General features: G+C 44.2%; 1 protein-coding gene across 4 annotated transcripts in view; it reads right to left on the reverse strand.

The window, feature by feature from the left end:
- LOC147010297 (uncharacterized) overlaps positions 1-19,725 on the reverse strand; it is a 62,913-nt gene that overhangs the window by 13,354 nt on the left and 29,834 nt on the right. For all 4 annotated transcript variants that reach the window (XM_085860699.1, XM_085860695.1, XM_085860697.1 and 1 more), the window contains 3 exons: positions 8,419-8,507; positions 2,356-2,820; positions 1,468-1,696 (listed from right to left, as the gene is read on the reverse strand). In XM_085860699.1, the coding sequence (XP_085716825.1) occupies positions 1,468-1,696; positions 2,356-2,820; positions 8,419-8,507 (783 nt within the window). The remainder of the gene's footprint in view (positions 1-1,467; positions 1,697-2,355; positions 2,821-8,418; positions 8,508-19,725) is intronic.

Consider the following 19,725-nt stretch of genomic DNA (forward strand, 5'->3'; position numbering starts at 1 on the left):
AAAAAATTTGGACATAATTTTCTCCAAAATTGCTCAACGGACAAAAAAAAAAAACTAAATCGAAACTTGGCATACTTTGTCATCAACTCCCAATGGGGTCTATAGGGCAATAACTATGATGTCATTGGTGAAGTGGTATTCCAGCCATAATTGTTTGAATTGAAATATCTGAAAAATCTGAAACTTCTTGTTTCTGATCTATGACCGTATGTGGGTGAAGAATTAAATTCATGACGTTCATAACCCATACCAAGAAACGATGTGACATAATAGGGTGTATGGATGATACGGGTATATGGGCCATAATAGTAGCATGTTCATTGTTCAGGTCACAATGGTATTTTTGTTCAAAAGAAACGGATGAGGGGAGACTATGCACTCAACGAGTGCCGTTCCAGTTGATAATTGCTATTGTTTTTTGGTTAAAGATAGTTTGTTTATGATTGGTATCATTTACGAGTTTAAAGATAGTTTGCTTATGATTGGAATGGTTTGAGGATTTTTTTATTAATTATTTCATGTGCAACCTGAAGTTGCTGATTGCATTTTTGCTGGGAGTGCAGCTGTGCTGCTGATGCAGTGCCCTCTATTCCCAGTAAGCTGGTACTTATTTTGTCAACCTTGGAAGGAAGACAGGCTGAGTCAACCCACCTGATGTTATTTAACAACATGACAGGGGCTCAAACTCAAGACCCAAAGACTTTAGACCAGCCACCTTAACCATGAATCCAACACCAGGCATGGTGTTGCAATACTCAACGCCATTTTTCCATCTGGCCAAGTTACCATCCACGGCCTCAGCCCTTGCCAGCCAACCTCGATCATGCAGGTCGGCAAACCGAGATCCATGGTGACACCCTTCCAAATGGTTTTACAAAGATCATGGATGTCAGGTGGGCTAATAACATTTGCCGGGGCTCAGATAAGGGATGCGGAAACATCAACCGGACCACCCCATCATGATCGCCTTTAAGAAGCTGTGCCAGCAAGTGGTCCTTCCTCAGAGAGAGAATGGAACCTGCCTGCGACAAGTATGCAGGAGGGTGGCAAAGGCTGCAGGCGACCGTGTCATCACACAGGCTTTCCAGCCATGCTGCAGGACAGCAATCGCCTCGGCCTTGGGAAGCATTCCGAGAGGCACATCTTGTATCAGCTGATCACACATTCTGGCAGCTAGAACATAGGCTTGTCAATCGGCATGTACATATGATCTGGCGGAGCACTGCACATTCCGCTGAAGCTCTGGGGTCAACTCTTTGAGCGACCTCGTTCAAGAAGTAACCAAGACCAACATAAACAAACTATCTTTAACATGAAATTAATCACGTTCATTTGCAAATGAACTTTAACCTTTGAAACAATGCAATCAGCTCTCTCATCCAAGGCTTGAAATTTATTTCCATAAAACAGGGTTTGTAATTAGCTGACATTCGTTTGTAATGTGCAAGGCACAAGTGTTCCTCTCACCTTCCAATACGATCATCTTGAGAGGCCTCAGAAACCACGGGTTTGAATTCGGTCGCCACATCACTTGCAGTTCTTTTCCCTCTCTTATTGTGCCTGGGTTTCTTCTGTGCGGGAGTCGAATGGGGTCGAGCCGGTCGAGTGACCGGACATGTGAGGGACACCGCGAGAGCCCCACGCTCATCTTGTTGTTCTGGTTGTTTAAGTGGTAGAAGTCTGGATGATTCTCCATCTAAGAGTAAATGACCAGTGATGAAAAAGAAACCATGGCGGGCAAAATAAACTGAGAAAATGAATCCGCATACAGAAGAGCATGACATCTGTGTTTTTCTGTGAAGAGATAAAGCTCCACCAATTTCATGTCGTCACATGTAAATATTCAGTTTCATTCACATCGGACATTTTCACAAACCACTAACAAATGGTGAGCAGATTATAAACACACAAGTAAAAAGAGTTTATAAAAGTAGATTTTCAGTAGAATGATACATCTTGTTAATGCAGTGATGAGCGAGTGAAGTAGTGGAGGAATTGTTCAGTCACCTCATCTCAATTTTAAAAAACATGAAAATGATGAAAAACACTCCCCCTGGATGCTATTCGAGACCATGTGACCACAATTAGTGAGGGAGAGGAAGGAAGGATAAGTGGGTGTAGCCCATATAAGAGGATGGAGCAGACTAAAATGACACCAATTTGTGCTTGTAATATGGAAATGGGCTTTTTGGGAAAGACCTTATATTTTTTTTAATCGTAAAATCATGCAAAGGAGGAAACTTTATTTTCCTGTGGCCATATTTATTGGTCACAATCATCAAATGCTAAACAACCGCCAATGTGTCTCCCACAATCCTCAGCTTAAACCACAACCCCATTATCTTGATCACTTACTTGTTTTTTTTGATGCACCCGTGGTTGGTTTCGTGACCCCGTTCCCTGCTACCTCTGACGAGACCGAGCAGCCGAAGATGGACTGGTCAACGGGTTTATGATTGCTGCTCATACAGCCTCTAATGCGTAACAGCAAACTCTCAAACTCCCCGTCAGAAGAGCTGTCGGACAATACCGAGGTTGGAGACTCAAATCTCGCCCTAACAACACTTGGTGGACCCTGAACCCGAGCTCCAGAAGAGGGCTTGATAGGTGAATGCATGGTGTCAGAATGCGATGGCAGATGGGGTCGTGTGATCGGAGTTGGTGTTCCTCGTGAGGTCGGAAGCAATGGAGAACCTCCTTGATGGCTGGGCCGGATCTTATTTCTGTGCAAGACAGGGTGTAGAGGTCCTTTCGAAACTGGCGAATCATTGTCTGGTAGTGACCGAGAAAGCAAGCATGCATTTCCTCTCGATTCCACACCTGCCATTATGAAGGAGCAGAGCAGGATGGGGTGGCATATATTCACACAGATCATGGATTTTCACAAACTTTAATAACCAGCTTTTACATATTCCACCACACACCCAACTCCACTCTCTCACAGTGGTGTCCATCAACATTTGAGATCTCCATTCCAATATTACCCATCTCTACATTCAGGTTACAGTTGCAGCTCCAGACATTGTGTTTAACAGAAAGGTTTATTGTGTTTATCAGAAAGGTTTATTGTGAGAAGAAGAAGAAGAAGAAGAAGAAGAAGAAGAAGAAGAAGAAGAAGAAGAAGAAGAAGAAGAAGAAGAAGAAGAAGAAGAAGAAGAAGAAGAAGAAGAAGAAGAAGAAGAAGAAGAAGAAGAAGAAGAAGAAGAAGAAGAAGAAGAAGAAGAAGAAGAAGAAGAAGAAGAAGAAGAAGAAGAAGAAGAAGAAGAAGAAGAAGAAGAAGAAGAAGAAGAAGAAGAAGAAGAAGAAGAAGAAGAAGAAGAAGAAGAAGAAGAAGAAGAAGAAGAAGAAGAAGAAGAAGAAGAAGAAGAAGAAGAAGAAGAAGAAGAAGAAGAAGAAGAAGAAGAAGAAGAAGAAGAAGAAGAAGAAGAAGAAGAAGAAGAAGAAGAAGAAGAAGAAGAAGAAGAAGAAGAAGAAGAAGAAGAAGAAGAAGAAGAAGAAGAAGAAGAAGAAGAAGAAGAAGAAGAAGAAGAAGAAGAAGAAGAAGAAGAAGAAGAAGAAGAAGAAGAAGAAGAAGAAGAAGAAGAAGAAGAAGAAGAAGAAGAAGAAGAAGAAGAAGAAGAAGAAGAAGAAGAAGAAGAAGAAGAAGAAGAAGAAGAAGAAGAAGAAGAAGAAGAAGAAGAAGAAGAAGAAGAAGAAGAAGAAGAAGAAGAAGAAGAAGAAGAAGAAGAAGAAGAAGAAGAAGAAGAAGAAGAAGAAGAAGAAGAAGAAGAAGAAGAAGAAGAAGAAGAAGAAGAAGAAGAAGAAGAAGAAGAAGAAGAAGAAGAAGAAGAAGAAGAAGAAGAAGAAGAAGAAGAAGAAGAAGAAGAAGAAGAAGAAGAAGAAGAAGAAGAAGAAGAAGAAGAAGAAGAAGAAGAAGAAGAAGAAGAAGAAGAAGAAGAAGAAGAAGAAGAAGAAGAAGAAGAAGAAGAAGAAGAAGAAGAAGAAGAAGAAGAAGAAGAAGAAGAAGAAGAAGAAGAAGAAGAAGAAGAAGAAGAAGAAGAAGAAGAAGAAGAAGAAGAAGAAGAAGAAGAAGAAGAAGAAGAAGAAGAAGAAGAAGAAGAAGAAGAAGAAGAAGAAGAAGAAGAAGAAGAAGAAGAAGAAGAAGAAGAAGAAGAAGAAGAAGAAGAAGAAGAAGAAGAAGAAGAAGAAGAAGAAGAAGAAGAAGAAGAAGAAGAAGAAGAAGAAGAAGAAGAAGAAGAAGAAGAAGAAGAAGAAGAAGAAGAAGAAGAAGAAGAAGAAGAAGAAGAAGAAGAAGAAGAAGAAGAAGAAGAAGAAGAAGAAGAAGAAGAAGAAGAAGAAGAAGAAGAAGAAGAAGAAGAAGAAGAAGAAGAAGAAGAAGAAGAAGAAGAAGAAGAAGAAGAAGAAGAAGAAGAAGAAGAAGAAGAAGAAGAAGAAGAAGAAGAAGAAGAAGAAGAAGAAGAAGAAGAAGAAGAAGAAGAAGAAGAAGAAGAAGAAGAAGAAGAAGAAGAAGAAGAAGAAGAAGAAGAAGAAGAAGAAGAAGAAGAAGAAGAAGAAGAAGAAGAAGAAGAAGAAGAAGAAGAAGAAGAAGAAGAAGAAGAAGAAGAAGAAGAAGAAGAAGAAGAAGAAGAAGAAGAAGAAGAAGAAGAAGAAGAAGAAGAAGAAGAAGAAGAAGAAGAAGAAGAAGAAGAAGAAGAAGAAGAAGAAGAAGAAGAAGAAGAAGAAGAAGAAGAAGAAGAAGAAGAAGAAGAAGAAGAAGAAGAAGAAGAAGAAGAAGAAGAAGAAGAAGAAGAAGAAGAAGAAGAAGAAGAAGAAGAAGAAGAAGAAGAAGAAGAAGAAGAAGAAGAAGAAGAAGAAGAAGAAGAAGAAGAAGAAGAAGAAGAAGAAGAAGAAGAAGAAGAAAAACACAACGTTCCTCTCACAGTCTGTCTCTGATACGAATTTCTCTCCCTCATCATTCTCTCTTCTATTCTGACAGATCCCTCTTCTGTTCTGCAGGAGGCGGTGCTATTTTTGTCAAGAACTCAGTTCCTCACTGTCCATTTTCATCAGAAACCACTTCTCACCCTCTCCTCAACTACGTGTTTTGCTGTGGTACACCGTCTACCTCGTGATGACAACTCTCTACGTACCATTATTTCCTCTGACATCAATCAACTTGTAAGCACCCATCCCAACTCTGTTCCTCAGTTGCAGAAATTTCAACAGCCACCATGAGAGCTGTCTGCACAGTTACAATCAGCCATGGCATTGCAAGTAAGACCTTCTGTGATGGGAGGTCTGACACAATTTGCAAATTTCCCGAAACAGATTACTGAAGGTGGTACATCCTCCTGCCTGGACGTCATGGTAATGTCTAACTGTCCGACGAAGCTCTGCTGTTCCTTCTCTGTCACTCTTGACTTATCCATACTATACTAAGGAAGCAATCTCAATGATGCAGGATATGTCTGCTCACACAGGACAACCAGAAGGGATTGGAATCTTCCCTCTCTCAAAAAGGATTGCACCATCATCTCCACGGCACCTGATATTGATTCCACAAGGGAATACGTTGACAAAAGTCTACTTTCTCTGATTAATCGATTTAGCCCATCCCATCTGTGACTTTCCTATCCATTCTGTAGACTCTTGTACACTGAATCCCGTGGGGAGGTGGTTGTGATCGAGAAGCTTGCCTTCTTAATATGGAAAGTTAACTCGACTGAAAGCAACTTTCATTTATTCCGTAAAGCTCGCAAACAAATTTGTCCATCCTGAGGAAAGCCAGAAAATATCATCTGACAAATCTCAATAATGAACTGTTCAACCAGTCTCCTTCTTAAAAGTCATAGTGGCACCTTGTCAGGTCTTTCTCTCCCCCCCCCTCCCATATTTTACCTCATCTGAAATGACTGTCCTGCAGACTCTGCCGAGATAAGGAAGCATGTTGATAATCTCAGTTTGCCACAAAATCTCATGAACACGACCCCTCCTGTTCTGTCCCCATCTTAAAATTACGTACACACTGTCTACGAGATCGACTCTGTCCTTCTCATCTAAAGAGGGAGAGAAAGTTCATCGACAAAGACATAATATTTTCAAATACAACTCCACAGACATCATCCAGCTGCTTATAAATGACAATACTACCAAAATCACCTCGATAAAAATAAACATGGGGCAATACACCTGGGCGCTCACCTGGTAGCGGCTGAAGAAGATAACCAGGGAACCACTGATAGGCATGGATGACCCACAAAATATGTTACGGAGAAAAAAGTAAATACCTATGGATTCTTTTTTTCATGCGATGAACAAACTTTGGAACATCACGGGTGATAAAGGTTGTGGTCAAGTTTCATTAAAATAGTGTGTAGCTTCATAGAAAAAAGCAAATACATGTTTTGGGGGGCAACCCCCACGTAGACTCCCTTCGATCCCATTTTTTTTTATGTCAAGGAGAAACTTGATTATATCACGGGTAATGAAGGATGGAGTGAAGTTTAATCGGAATTGTGTGTGTGTAGTTTCTGAGAAGAAAGAAAATACCTCTTTTGGGGGCAACCCCCCCCCCCAATAAATACCCTTAAACCCTGATCTTTTCATGCCATGAACAAACTTTGGTACATCACGGGTGATGAAGGTTGTGGTCAAGTTTCATCAAAATAGTGTGCGAAGTTTCATATAAAAAAGCAAATACATGTTTTGGGGGGCAACCCCACGTAGAATCCCTCAGATCCCAATTTTTTACGTCATGGAGAAATTTGATGAAATCAGGGGTGATGAAGGATGTGGTGAAGTTTAATCAAAATTGTGTGTGCAGTTTCATAGAAAAAAGCAAATACATATTTTGGGGGCTCCGAATATTGATTCCCCCCTTTCGAGCCCAATTTATTCAAATGTCATGAACAAACTTTGGAACACCATGGGTTGTGAAGGTTGCAGTGAAGTTTCATCGGAAACGTTTGTGTTGTTTCTGAGAAGGCAAATATCTCTTTTGGAAGAGCAACCCCCCCATGAACTCCCTCCGTCAACTGCCCCCCCCCCCGACACTCGGATCTTTAAAATGCCGTGAACAAACTTTGGTACGTCACGGCTGATGAGCGTTGTGGTCAGGTTTCATCAGAACTGCATGTGTAGTTTCTGATAAGAAAGCAAATACCTATTTTGGGGGCAACCCAGGTATACCCCATGAGGGCCCGATTTTTTTAATGCCATGAATAAATTTTGGCACACACACGGTGATGAACATTGTGGTAAAGTTTCATCAAAATCGTATGTGAAGTTTCAAAGAAGTTGAAAGTATTTGTGGACGGACGACGCACCATCCCATAAGCTCCCTGCAACGATGTTCCAGGTGAACGACAACTAAAGTTTAATGTTCATTTTTATTGTTTTTTTTTTTTTGAGCAATCACCTAAAGATTGGTATTTCCATGAGCAAAGCAATGGTCTTACTTCTCGTGGTTGTGAAATGAACAACCAAGCAGCTTGGTGAGTGCTCGCCAAGTGGCTCAAGCACTCAAGCAAGCACTCCAATGGAACGCCTGGCTTGCCAAGTGATTACCGATTGCCATTGGTGGTATAAACCCGTGCACCCAGAAACACCCAAGCAATGTCCGAATTGGACAAATTAACACTTTTTTTTTTTTTAGCAGTTGGCACTGCCGCTAAGTTCAAATCTGGAGCATAAAACTTGTAATTCTTTTTAGTTTAAGAGATTCCCAAGGTTAGGCATGAGGGGAGATGACATAAAGCCAAAAACGCTGGCATCTCCGGGCGTTCATGAGCATTGCAATGTACCCAGCGATCCATATCTATGATGATCAAAGCATTCGATAAAGTTCGCGAGTAAAGTGAAGAAAAAAACTTTATCTTAAAGAAATTGTTGCGGCCTGTTCCAAGTCAAGGCATGGTTGAGCAGCTTCAGACTCCAGCAAGAAAACTCAGGAAGGGCCTTAAGACCCCATTCGGAGCGAAGTGGCCGAGGATCGCCTGATAAAGGATGTAATTAAATAAGGCTGTTAATCATCTTCAAAAGGGATGTTTTAATTAACCCAAAATCCCACTCTGGAACTTCCTTGGAAGTCCCTTAGTATGCATGTAAAGTTTCAAGCTGCTAGGTTTGATGGTTTTGGAGAAATGCGACACACACACACACACACACACACACACACACACACACACACACACACACACACACACACACACACACACCAAAGCTGCACTGTTTCCTCTTTTCCTGATCGTTCATTCCCGAGCTTCTTGAATAAAACTGTTGCCCTGCAGCCCCTCTACCAGTCCATACCCTCAGTCACCCTGAAATTCAGTCTTGTGAAGAGAAAATAAAAATAAACAAACAAATAAATTAATGAATAGGTGAGGAAACACTGAGCTGTCCCTCAACATGTTTACACAAAATCTAAGCACATGAACATACCTGAAGTTGCAAGAACAGACAGCGCAGGATGGTAAAAATCTTCATTTCCAGACAACTCAATGTGATCTTCCACAATGAAACAGTCGAGGCTGTGGAAGAAGGAATAAAACTGTGACGCGGAAATGCTCACTCTTCATTTCAGAGTCCAGTTCCCACATGCACACTGAAGAGTATAAAAATAAAATTATATTATAGTAAGGTTTACAAAACTTGCAGAAGAGGAGCAGAACCACCAAATCAAGCACCATCCTCGGACAACAACGAGAACGGCACTCGGTGATGCACATACCTCCGCCAGGCAGAACAGTTTACGTTTTCTATCCCACTGATGGGTTTGATCTGCATCTATCTGGACCTGAAGCAAAATGTCATCAGCTCGTTCTTATCAACGACCAAACTCATCCACAACTTTTATAGATATTATGTTGCATTTCGTTTTTGGCCCCATCTCTCAATTGTGAAGAATCACTTTTAAAAATTAAAAATAATTTATTTTATCCGGATCCGGATCTTCAACCAAAATCGAATTGATTCGTCCTCGTCACACATCCAACCTGTCCAACAAGTTTCATCTGAATCCATCCATAACTTGAGATATCCTGCTGACAAACAAACAACGAAGAAGAAGACGTTGGGCCGAGCACGATAATTGCTCAATCCATGAAACAAATTTGACCTCAAAAATAATTGGTGGTTGAATTCAATGACCAAATATGCAACAACTCTTCAAATTTCAACTGAATCGGATGAAAATGGACAATTTTATAAATTAGGCCTACGTTGATCTTTTGGCCTATGTTGACCTCAAAATAATTGGTGGTTGAATTCAGTGTCCTGAAATGCAAATGATCTTTAAATTTCAAATAACTTTATAAGTCAACGATTGCCGCCATTTCGGAAATGTGACATCCGTCATCTAGCGCCGAAGGAAATCTGGTCTTTAAATAACGATCAGATCATCAAATCTGCTCGGAATTTGCAGGTGATGTTTTCCAACTCATTTGTGTCACGTTTGACGTCAAGTTGCGCAAACACTTTTGGGTGTAGATGTTCTTTGCAAATGACGTCACTGTCACCTTAACCTTTGACATATATAGTCAAAAAACATTGATGACCTCACTTTTGTCCTTTGGAATCCTCTGGTAAAGTTTGACGAAGATAGTTGAAAGCGTTCGCAAGTTATCGCACTCACAGACAAACATAGAAACGAGAAGGCATCAGGTGGTAGCCTGACAGCTATGACAAAAATCATGCAAATGATGTCACTGTCACCTTGACCTTTCTCTTTGCCCCGTGGGACTTGGCTCCTCGCCCCGTGGGAATCGGCTCCTCGCACCGTCCGAAAGGGTATGAGGGATATTTGGGGTCGGACGGGTCATAAGGGCCTTTGCAGTCTTCTGGGTCCGAGGCGTCTCAAAGAACTTGAAGGGTCTTGGGGTTATAAAGGGTATAAAGGGTCTTTGGGGTCTTGAGGGGCATTAGAGGTCGAAAAAGTATAAAGTGCTCCAAAAGGTCTACATGTCTAAAAGGTACACAACATGGCCAAAAGTATGTGGATACCCCTTCAAATTAGTGGATTTGGCTATTTCAGCCACACCCATTGCTGACAGGTGTACAAAAATCAAGCACACAGCCATACAATCTCAATAGACGAATATTGGCAGGAAAATGGGCCGTACTGAAGAGCTCAGTGACTTTCAACGTGGCACCATCATAGGATGCCACCTATCCAACAAGTCAGTTCATCAAATCTCTGCCCTGCTTGAGCTGCCCCGGTCAACTGTAAGTGCTGTTATTGTGAAGTGGAAACGTCTCGGAGTAACAACAATTCAGCCGTGAAGTGGTCGGCCACACAAACTCATAGAACAGGACCGCCGAGTGCTGAAGTGCGTAGCGTGGGAAAATCATCTGTCATCGGTTGCAACACTCACGACAGAGTTCCAAACCGACTCTGGAAGAAACATCAGCACAAGCAGTTTTCGGCGAGAGCTATCAAGAAATGGGGTTCCATGACCGAGCAGCCATACCCAAGCCAAAGATCACCATGCACCATGCCAATTGTCAGTTGGAGTGAAGTAAAGCTCACCGCCAAAGGACTCTGGAGCAGTGGAAACACGTTCCCTGGAGTGATGAATCACGCTTCACCATCTGGTGGTCCGATGGACGAATTTGGGTTTGGAGGATGCCGGGAGAACGCCACCTGACCGAATGCATATTGCCAACTGTAATGTTTGGTGAAGGAGGAATAATGGTCTGGGGCTGATTTTCATGATTCAGGTTAGGCCCCTTCGTTCCAGTGAAGGGAAATCTTAACACTCCAGCATACAATGACATCTCAGACGATTCTGTGCCTCCAACTTTGTGGCAACAGTTTGGGGAAGGCCCTTTCCTGTTTCAGCATGACAATGCCCCCGTGCACAAAGCGAGGTCCATGCAGAAATGGTTTGTTGAGATCGGTGTGGAAGAACTTGACTGGCCTGCACAGAGCCCTGACCTCAACCTCAAACACCTTTGAGATGAATTGGAACGCCGACTGTGAGCCAGACCTAAAGGCCCTGTCACACCTTGGCGATTTAGCCAGCGTATGCGTCTGGGTAAGTTTTGTATACGTAAAGAGCACACTGGCATACGTCGTAGTATGCTGGTTATAATATAATATAATTAATAGGCAGCCGCTCACGATTTAAATCATAACCGCACTAGAAATCGAAGTGTCAACATCACCATCACACCGAAGAAAAAAAAAACCCCACCAAAAAAAATAAAAACCAGGGAGTCTGGAACACCAACGCCAACCATTACCTCGATGTGTTTCGACTTATGAGTAACTTACAAGTAACGTGTATCGACGTGTGTCAACGATCGTGTAACGTGCCTGCAACACGTTACTCATAGGTTAGAACTAAGTTTCGGGTATGCTAACCATTACCTTGACGCGTTTCAACTTATGAGTAACGTACAAGTAACGTGTATCGACGTGTGTCAACGATCGCGTAACGTGCCTACAACTTATGGCCAGCGTATACGGAACGTGTGTTATACGCCGAGTACGTCGAAAAATTTTCAACATGCTGAAAATTTGTCGACGTACTCGGCGTATTACGACGTATGCCAGCGTGCTTCAGCGTGCTCTTAACGTATACAAAACTTACCCACAACGTATTCGACGTGTGCCAGCGTATTCGGCAAATTTTTCATATGTCGGCATACGCTGGCTAAAACGTCAAGGTGTGACAGGGCCTTGACACTTTGATGTCTTGTGCTGTTATGATTTGAATCGTCGAGCCGCAGCCTATTAATAGCTTTCGCTACGTGATTGTCGGCGATACGCTGCCGCGCTATGCATAAGTTAGACTATCGTTGGGCATAGGTTGTGAACGCCGACAACACGCTCAGCATTCGTTGATATAAGTTATCTATATGTTATCAAAACGCTCTGTGTACGTTACTAATACGTTATGCATACGTCCAAAACTGGAAAAAAAACATCAATAGTTCAGCGTACGCCAGCGTTTTACATACATTTTGATACCTTGCCATACGCTGGCTAAAACGTCAAGGTTTGACAGGGCCCTAATCACTCAACATCAGTGCCCGACCGCACTAATGCTCTTGTGGCTGAATGGAAACAAATCCCCACAGCAATGTTCCAACATTTAGTGGAAAGCCTTCCCAGAAGAGTGGAGGCTGTTTGTCGCAGCAAAGGGGGGACCACCTCCATATTAATGACCATGACTTTGGAATGAGATGTTGGATGAGCAGGTGTCCACATACTTTTGGCCATGTAGTGTATGTTCCAAAAGTTCATAATTAATAGACGTTGTCAAGGTCTAATATTTAGCAATTAATGGACATACCCACATGGGTTTATTGTTAAGTCAGGCCAGATTAGACCTGTGACTTGCTACAGGTACCAAGTAAACCTGTACTAGCCTGTTTCATGTTCTGGTTGTCGGCGACTAAACTGTCGTTCCCACCAGATTTTCGGGTGAGGAGAGTGAATGATATGGACACTGAGCAGGATGACGAAAAAAAAACCTGTCAAAGGGTGGAGGAGCTCCTTGTGAGCCAATGGCCATCCATATCTAGTGCCCAACTGTATCTGCAGACATCCTCCTGCAGTTGGGTTACTTTTGATTGGGAGGTTGGTGGCAGGATTTGCACTCCGGCCATTGTAAAATCCTTCACTCAGGAAAATACAAGAAAAACGCAAAGAAATCTGTCAACCTACACTTTGGGAGTACTTCCTGTGCAGCTGCCCTCTGCAAGGCAGCTCACTGGATAACATGATTGCGGCAAAGCCTTCAGGACCCCCACTCTGATGAAAGGAGGAAAACCACAGGGTAAACTTCCCGGTTCAGATTGTGGTGGTGTGTGTCGGGGTGGTGCTGAGATGTCTTCCACCAAACAGCGGTCTCCTTGCGTTAACCGGAGACGGTCCCTTTGGGTGGGTGTCTGGAATGTCCTACCCCAAAGAGAGGATGATCACCTGTTTCTGTTATCATCTGAGCTCAAGCATTTGAACTTCGGTATTGCAGCCCTTTCTGCGGTTCGGAGACCGGATTGTGGCGAGATCTTGGTGGGTGGTTACACCTACTATTGGTGTGGTTGCTCTGATGGTTACCATTCCCATGGAGTTGCTGCAGCTGTGTCCAATAAGCTGACTCCGATGATAATTGAGGAAACACCGGTCAACAAGCGTGTTATGAGATTAAAGATTCGTCACTCCTTGGGTATCGTTTCTCTGGACTCTGTGTGGGCTCCAACTGAGGCGAGTGATCTCACTGTGAAGGACGCATTCTATGCTACGCTCGAGTCTGTGGTTGATCAGTGCCCGAGACGAGACAAACTTCCAGTCATGGGGGACTTCAATGCATCGACAAGAACTGATAGGGATGGTTATGACACATGTATTGGTCCCCAAGGGTTTGGAACTGTGAACCAGAATCGCACCAAGTTCCTTGACTTTGCAAGAAGTCATGGACTAAGGGTGGCTGGTTCATGATTTCAGCGCCTACAAGCTCATCGCTGGACTTGGTATTCTAACACTGGCGATGTGGCAAAGGAGATTGATCATGTGCTCGTTAATGGTCGCTGAAGGATGATCCAGAACTACAGGGACTACCAAAGTGCTCAGTTCCTCAATAGCGACCACAGGCTTGTGGCAGTAACTCTGAAGTTGCATCTTCAAACTGTGAGAATGGTCCCATCCCAGCCAGACTGAATGTTGGCAAGCTTAAGGATAAGAGGGTTGCTGAGGAGTTTTCAAATAGGCTGAGTGGGGATTTGGGGGGTCTGCGTGCTTTGGGGAATCCTGAAGAGTTGTGGAGTGCCTTCAAGACCACCATCCTTGATGTTGCCGGTGGATGTCTTGGAACTCACCGCAGGGCGAAGAATAATTTTTTTCTCTCACTGGACACTGAATAACATTGACCAGAGTCGCAGGGCCAGGCTGAAAGGCAGAGCTGAGTGGTTCAGGGAGTTGAGGCATAAAACTGCACATACGCCGAGGGTGGAAAAGGAGGCCGATGTGCGAGAAATCTGTGAGTGGGCAGAGCATCACCTGTGGTCAGGTGATTCTCGTCCAGCTTACAGGGGAGTTCGCACGTTGCGTTCCTCCAAGCCCATCCATTGGTGTGCTGCATTGACAGCAGATGGCGGTGGGCTCTTGACAGAGGAGTCCGAAGTGAAGGCCCGCTGGGCCAGTTACTTTGAGCGGCTGTACCAGGCTGATCCACCAGCTGTCGAATTGGATGTCAGGGGTGATAGAATCCCTATTGCTGAGCCTCCAACTAACTATGGTCCACTTTTGTTTGTGGAAACACAGGCTGTAGTGAACCGGCTGAAATTGGGGTAAAGGTCCACGGATCGATGGCATCCATGCTGAACTTCTCAAGGCTGGTGGAAATGCTGCACTTGTGTCGTTGCATGCAGTTCTGTGCTCTGCCTGGAACAAAGGCATCATCCCAACTCACTGGAAGAGGGGCCTTGTTGCCCCTCTCTGGAAAGGTAAGGGTGATCGCCAGGACTCCAACAAATACCGAGGGGTGATGCTGCTCTCAGTGCTGGGCAAGGTCTTTGCTCAGATAATTCTCTCGCATTCACCACCATCTGCTTGAGCACCAGCATCCAGAGCAGTCAAGCTTTACACCAAAGAGGCCAACGATTGACCGTATCCTTGCTCTTCGGGTCCTCACCAAATGCAGACAAGAGTTTCAGCAGAGGCTGCTTGCAGCCTATGTTGACCTCTGTAAAGCGTTTGATCCAGTGAATGGGGATGCCCTCTGGAGGATTCATGGTCTTTGTGGGGTGCCACCAAAACTGATCGATCTGATGTCTGAACTATACTCTGGTCGTGACAGTGCTGTGAGATGTAGTGGTGCCATCTCTGACTTATTTCCAGTTGTTGCTGGAGTTTGTCAGGAGTGTGTACTGGCCCCCACACTTTTCATCACTTGTATGGACTGGATTCTGGGGAGGATGTTGGAGAGATCAAGCTGCAGAGCATCATTTGGGAAAGACAAGATCTCTGACCTTGATTTTGTAGATGATGCAGTCATCGTTGCGGAGACTGGATCTCCTTTTGGGGGTCCTCGAGGTGCTGAATGAGGAGTCGGAGCCACTGGGTTACGGGTTTCCTGGGTCAAAACTAAGATCCAGGCTTTCAATGACATCTTGGATGCTGCTGTCCCATCTGTGCCTTTAGGATGTTGAAGACACGGTGAGATTCACTTGCCTTGGCAGCGATATTCATGTCTCTGCTGCCTGTGAACCATAGATCAACAGACGTCTGGGTCAGGCCTGGGGAGTCATGGATTACCTGGATCATGGGGTGCCGCACTGCCGGGACCTGTGCAGGAGGACAAAAGTCTGAGTCTTCAGGTCCTCGGTGCTTCCTGTCTTGCTCTATGGATGTGAGACTTGTACTCTGACCAGGTATCTGAGACAGAGACTTAATTCCTTTTGTACCAGATCTCTTTGGAGAATCCTTGGCTTGGCTGTTGCTCGTCTGACTGTGCCCAACGAGTGGTTGCTGAGAGAGACTCAAATGAGATTTGTTACCTGCATCGTCTGAGCATCAGCTGCAACTGAATGGACATGTGGCTCGTTTTCCTGACGTTGATCCTGCTCACCAGATTCTCTCAGCGAGGGAGCCTCGTGAGTGGATGAGGAGACCAATGGGCTGACTACGTGCTTCACAGTTGCAGCAGGTTGATCGGCATCTCAAGCAGACGGGGGGTGGGCCAGGCATCAGCCCAGGGGATGGCCAGACGGAGGCCACTGGAGTACTGTCTGAAATTAGACACAGCGACGGACTGCTCCAGCGCGTGCCCCTCATACCTGACCCGACCTAACTACAGGGGTCGACCAAGACTTCACCTCGATGAGGGTTCATCGTCCACCCATGCTTTTCAGTTTTACATACAGTATAAGCCGATACATAGACATCGATAAAGTCGGTTGAAAAATCAACGATTTATGTGACCTTGACCTTTTGACTTACTAATCTCAAATATAATGGGGTTCCAGCTTGTCACTGCCTTTATCAGGTGTTTCTGTTTCATGAAGATCGGAGTAAAATGTGACATGTAGGTGAATGACATGCACAGACAAGCAGACAGACAAACAGAACAAGAGCAACAATTGCTTTGCAATTCATGTCCCCTCCCGATGTGGTATTTTATAAGTCCGAAAGAGCATCACTGAAAAATTGACGAAATGCCCTCATACTCCAACTTGTTCTGTAATTATCACAATAAAGCCATGTATCAAGTTTCAGTGGAATATGTTAAAGGGTATCGGTAAAAAGTCTGAAAAAAACCACAGGTGGGACGGATAGACAGACGGATGGAAAACAAACCAATAGTCCCCTCCAGGGAAAACAGTAGGGTACAAATAACAGACGAGACCAACCAATATACTATACTGACGGATGCCACTAATCGCGGAGGATACAATCCTCGAAAATGCCGTGAAGAGCGGGACATTATTTCAATGGAAAAAAGGGGGAATAGGTTCCCGGCGGTTCATGATTCAGAAGGGAAAAGTCAAAAATGCCATGAAAAATTGTGAATACGCATGCAAAAAAACGTGAATACACATGAAAAAAATATATACCATCAGAGATGGGGAATCCCCCACCATTGAATGAAAAAGGTCATACATATTCCAGATAATGAGGGAGGTGAATTGGAAACAAGACACCATTTGGTCATCATCAGGAAAAAGTTCCCCAGGGGTGAGGAATGTAGGAACCAAAAGTAATTGAAATCAGATAAGCGGTTTTCCATTTATTACAAAAAACAATTTTTTCAAGATGGCCGCCCCAGTCGGCCATCTTGGATCCGGCCACACCCAAAATCAATCGCGTTCTTCTTTTTCAGGTGCTACATGTGCGACTCAAATTTCAAATCGATATGGCGAACAGTTTATGAGTTATCGCACTCACAGCTATAAATGTTGACGCCCAGCCAGCCAGAAGCTTTTCAGAACTCAAGTAAAATGTTCACATTCAGTCTAAGTACTGTATCAACTCATCTCAACGATTATGAAACACCACACAAGCAGACATCACTCAGAACATGGCCGAGACATGACAGACAAGTCACTTCATGTGACTGTGCTCTGCATTGTATTCCCCACAGGCTTTTCTGGTGAGATCTCTCAGTGGATCAAACTTATGACGTGAGGTTTTACAAGATAAGTTAGTTTTGCATGTGAGGACAGAAGGCAGGGTGACCTCATTTGACAAGCACCCTCAGAAATTAATCGTGTTCTTTCGAAATTGTGAGAAGAAACATTCCTCTTCGGCATTACTATGAGGGAGGACAAGTACGTGCTGATCCACTGTAAACTGAAGGCAAAATCGTGGCTCTCCATCTGCCCTTCTCATCAACGATATCTCTCACACCAGGTCTTGTCCCCCCCCCCCCCTTTTGGTTTGGATCAGAAACGGCTGTGTCTGATAGTATTCCATACACCATGAACTCATCATACAGATTATAGATCATCTTCCTTGCTGGACAGCTTGCCTTTCAATGGGGTGACTCTTTCAACAAAATATCTCACATCGTCAAATTCTGCTTCTCTTCGCATGGAAAAGTCAATGAGTTTCGCATGGCAGATCACATCATCCTGAAGTGGGAAATGGGAGAGTGTGTATTTGAACGCCTCTTGATAGAAGATGGAACTCATGACAATAATCTTGGATTTTCACAATCTCAGGTTGTAAGAGATGAGCATGTCGCATCAGATCAAGGCGCTGTCACACCTTGACGATTTAGCCAGCGTATGCCGACTTATGAAAAATTTGTCTAACACGTTGGCAAAGTCGAATACGTTAAGGGCAAGTTTTGAATATGTTAAGAGCACGCTGAAAAACACTGCCATACGTCATCGTACGCAGGCTTTCATCGTTGTACTTTGCGGTTGTCCTCAAATTTTAGCATGCTTGAAATTTTACGACGTATGCCAGCGTATGACTCACACGTTCCGCTACACTGGCCATAAGTTGTAGGCACGTTATATGATCGTTGACACATGTCGACACACGTTACTTGTAAGTTACTCATAAGTCAAAACATGCCGAGGTAATGATTATCGTACCCGAAACTTATTTTTAACCTATGAGTAACGTGCTTTGAACCTATGTGTAACGTACCTCCAATGCATATTGACGTATGTAGACGTATTTGATTGACGTCTTCCGGACGACCACAGAACTTACTGAACGTGTTTCTAATTTACAACTACCGTATAATGGCGTATTGGCAGTGTTTAAAAAAAAAACAACAACAATAACTTCCGATATTTCGTCACGTGTCGTTACGTCACGTCCGATTGCCTCTTCAGTTTGCTCATGTCTTATTCTTAGTTCCTCCTCTGTGAATATTTTCTGTTTGAAGATATTGTCACGTCGACGTCGAAACTTAAAGCAACTGTCCGAATATATTTTAAAATTCGTGATAGACGAAAAAAAAACAACAAAAAAAAAGCAGATATTTCGTCACGTGCCTTCACGGAGCCAAGGAGAAAAAAAGAAAATGGCCCTTGACGGAGAGAATAAGTTTCGGGTATGCGAAACATTACCTCGACGTGTTTCAACTTATGAGTAACTTACAAGGAACTTGTGTCAGGTCAGGTATGGGAGCATGTGCCAGAACAGCGCGTCGCTGCGTCCACTTTCCGCCGGTACTCCAGGGGCCTCCGTCTGGCCATCCCCCAGGCAGATGCCAGGCCCATCCCCATCTCCTTGAGATGATGGTCAACCTGCTGCAACCATGAGGCACGTGGTCGGCCCACTGGCCTCCTCCACTCATGAGACTCCCTCGCTGAGAGAATCTGGTGAGCAGGATCAGCGTCAGGAAAACGAGCCACATGTCCATACAGCCGCAGCTGACGCTCACGGACTATGCAGGTAACAAATCTCATCCGAGTCTCTCTCAGCAACCGCTCGTTGGACACAAAATCCGACCAGCGATAGCCAAGGATTCTCCGAAGAGACCTGGTACCAAAGGAATTAAGTCTCCGTCTCAGATCCTTGGTCAAAGTCCAAGTCTCGCACCCATAGAGCAAGACTGGAAGTACCAAGGACCTGAAGACTCGGACTTTCGTCCTCCCGCACAGGTACCGGCAGCGCCACACCCCATGATCCAGTGAATCCATGACTCCCCAGGCCCGACCCAGACGTCTATTGACCTCCGGCTCACAACCTGCGGAGACATGAATATCACTGCCAAGGTAAGTGAATCTATCCACGACCTCAACATCCTCACCACAAACAGACACAGACAGGACAGCAGCATCCAAGATGTCACCGAAAGCCTGGATCTTTGTTTTGACCCAAGAAATCCGTAATCCCAACGGCTCCGACTCCTCATTCAGCACCTCGAGGGCCCCCAAGAGGATGTCTAAAGTCTCCGCAAAGATGACTGCATCATCTGCAAAATCAAGGTCCGAGATCTTGACATTGCCAAACGATGCACCGCAACTTGATCTCTCCGACATCCTCCCTAAAATCCAGTCCATACAAGTGCTGAAAAGTGTGGGGGCAAGTACACATCCCTGACGAACTCCAGTAACAACTGGAAATAAATCAGAGGCGGTACCACCACACTTCACAGCACTCTCAGTACCAGAGTAGAGTTCAGACATCAGATCGATCAGTTTCGGTGGCACCCCACGAAGACCAAGAATCCTCCAGAGGACATCCCGATTCACTGAATCGAACGCTTTACAGAGATCAACATAGGCTGCAAGCAGCCCCTGCCGAAACTCTCGTCTGCGTTCAGTGAGGACACGAAGAGC

The sequence above is a fragment of the Eptatretus burgeri genome, chromosome 16 (assembly GCF_056783735.1).
Source record: "Eptatretus burgeri isolate ZD-2024b chromosome 16, Ebu_testis_v1, whole genome shotgun sequence".
NCBI classification, from domain to species: domain Eukaryota; kingdom Metazoa; phylum Chordata; class Myxini; order Myxiniformes; family Myxinidae; genus Eptatretus; species Eptatretus burgeri.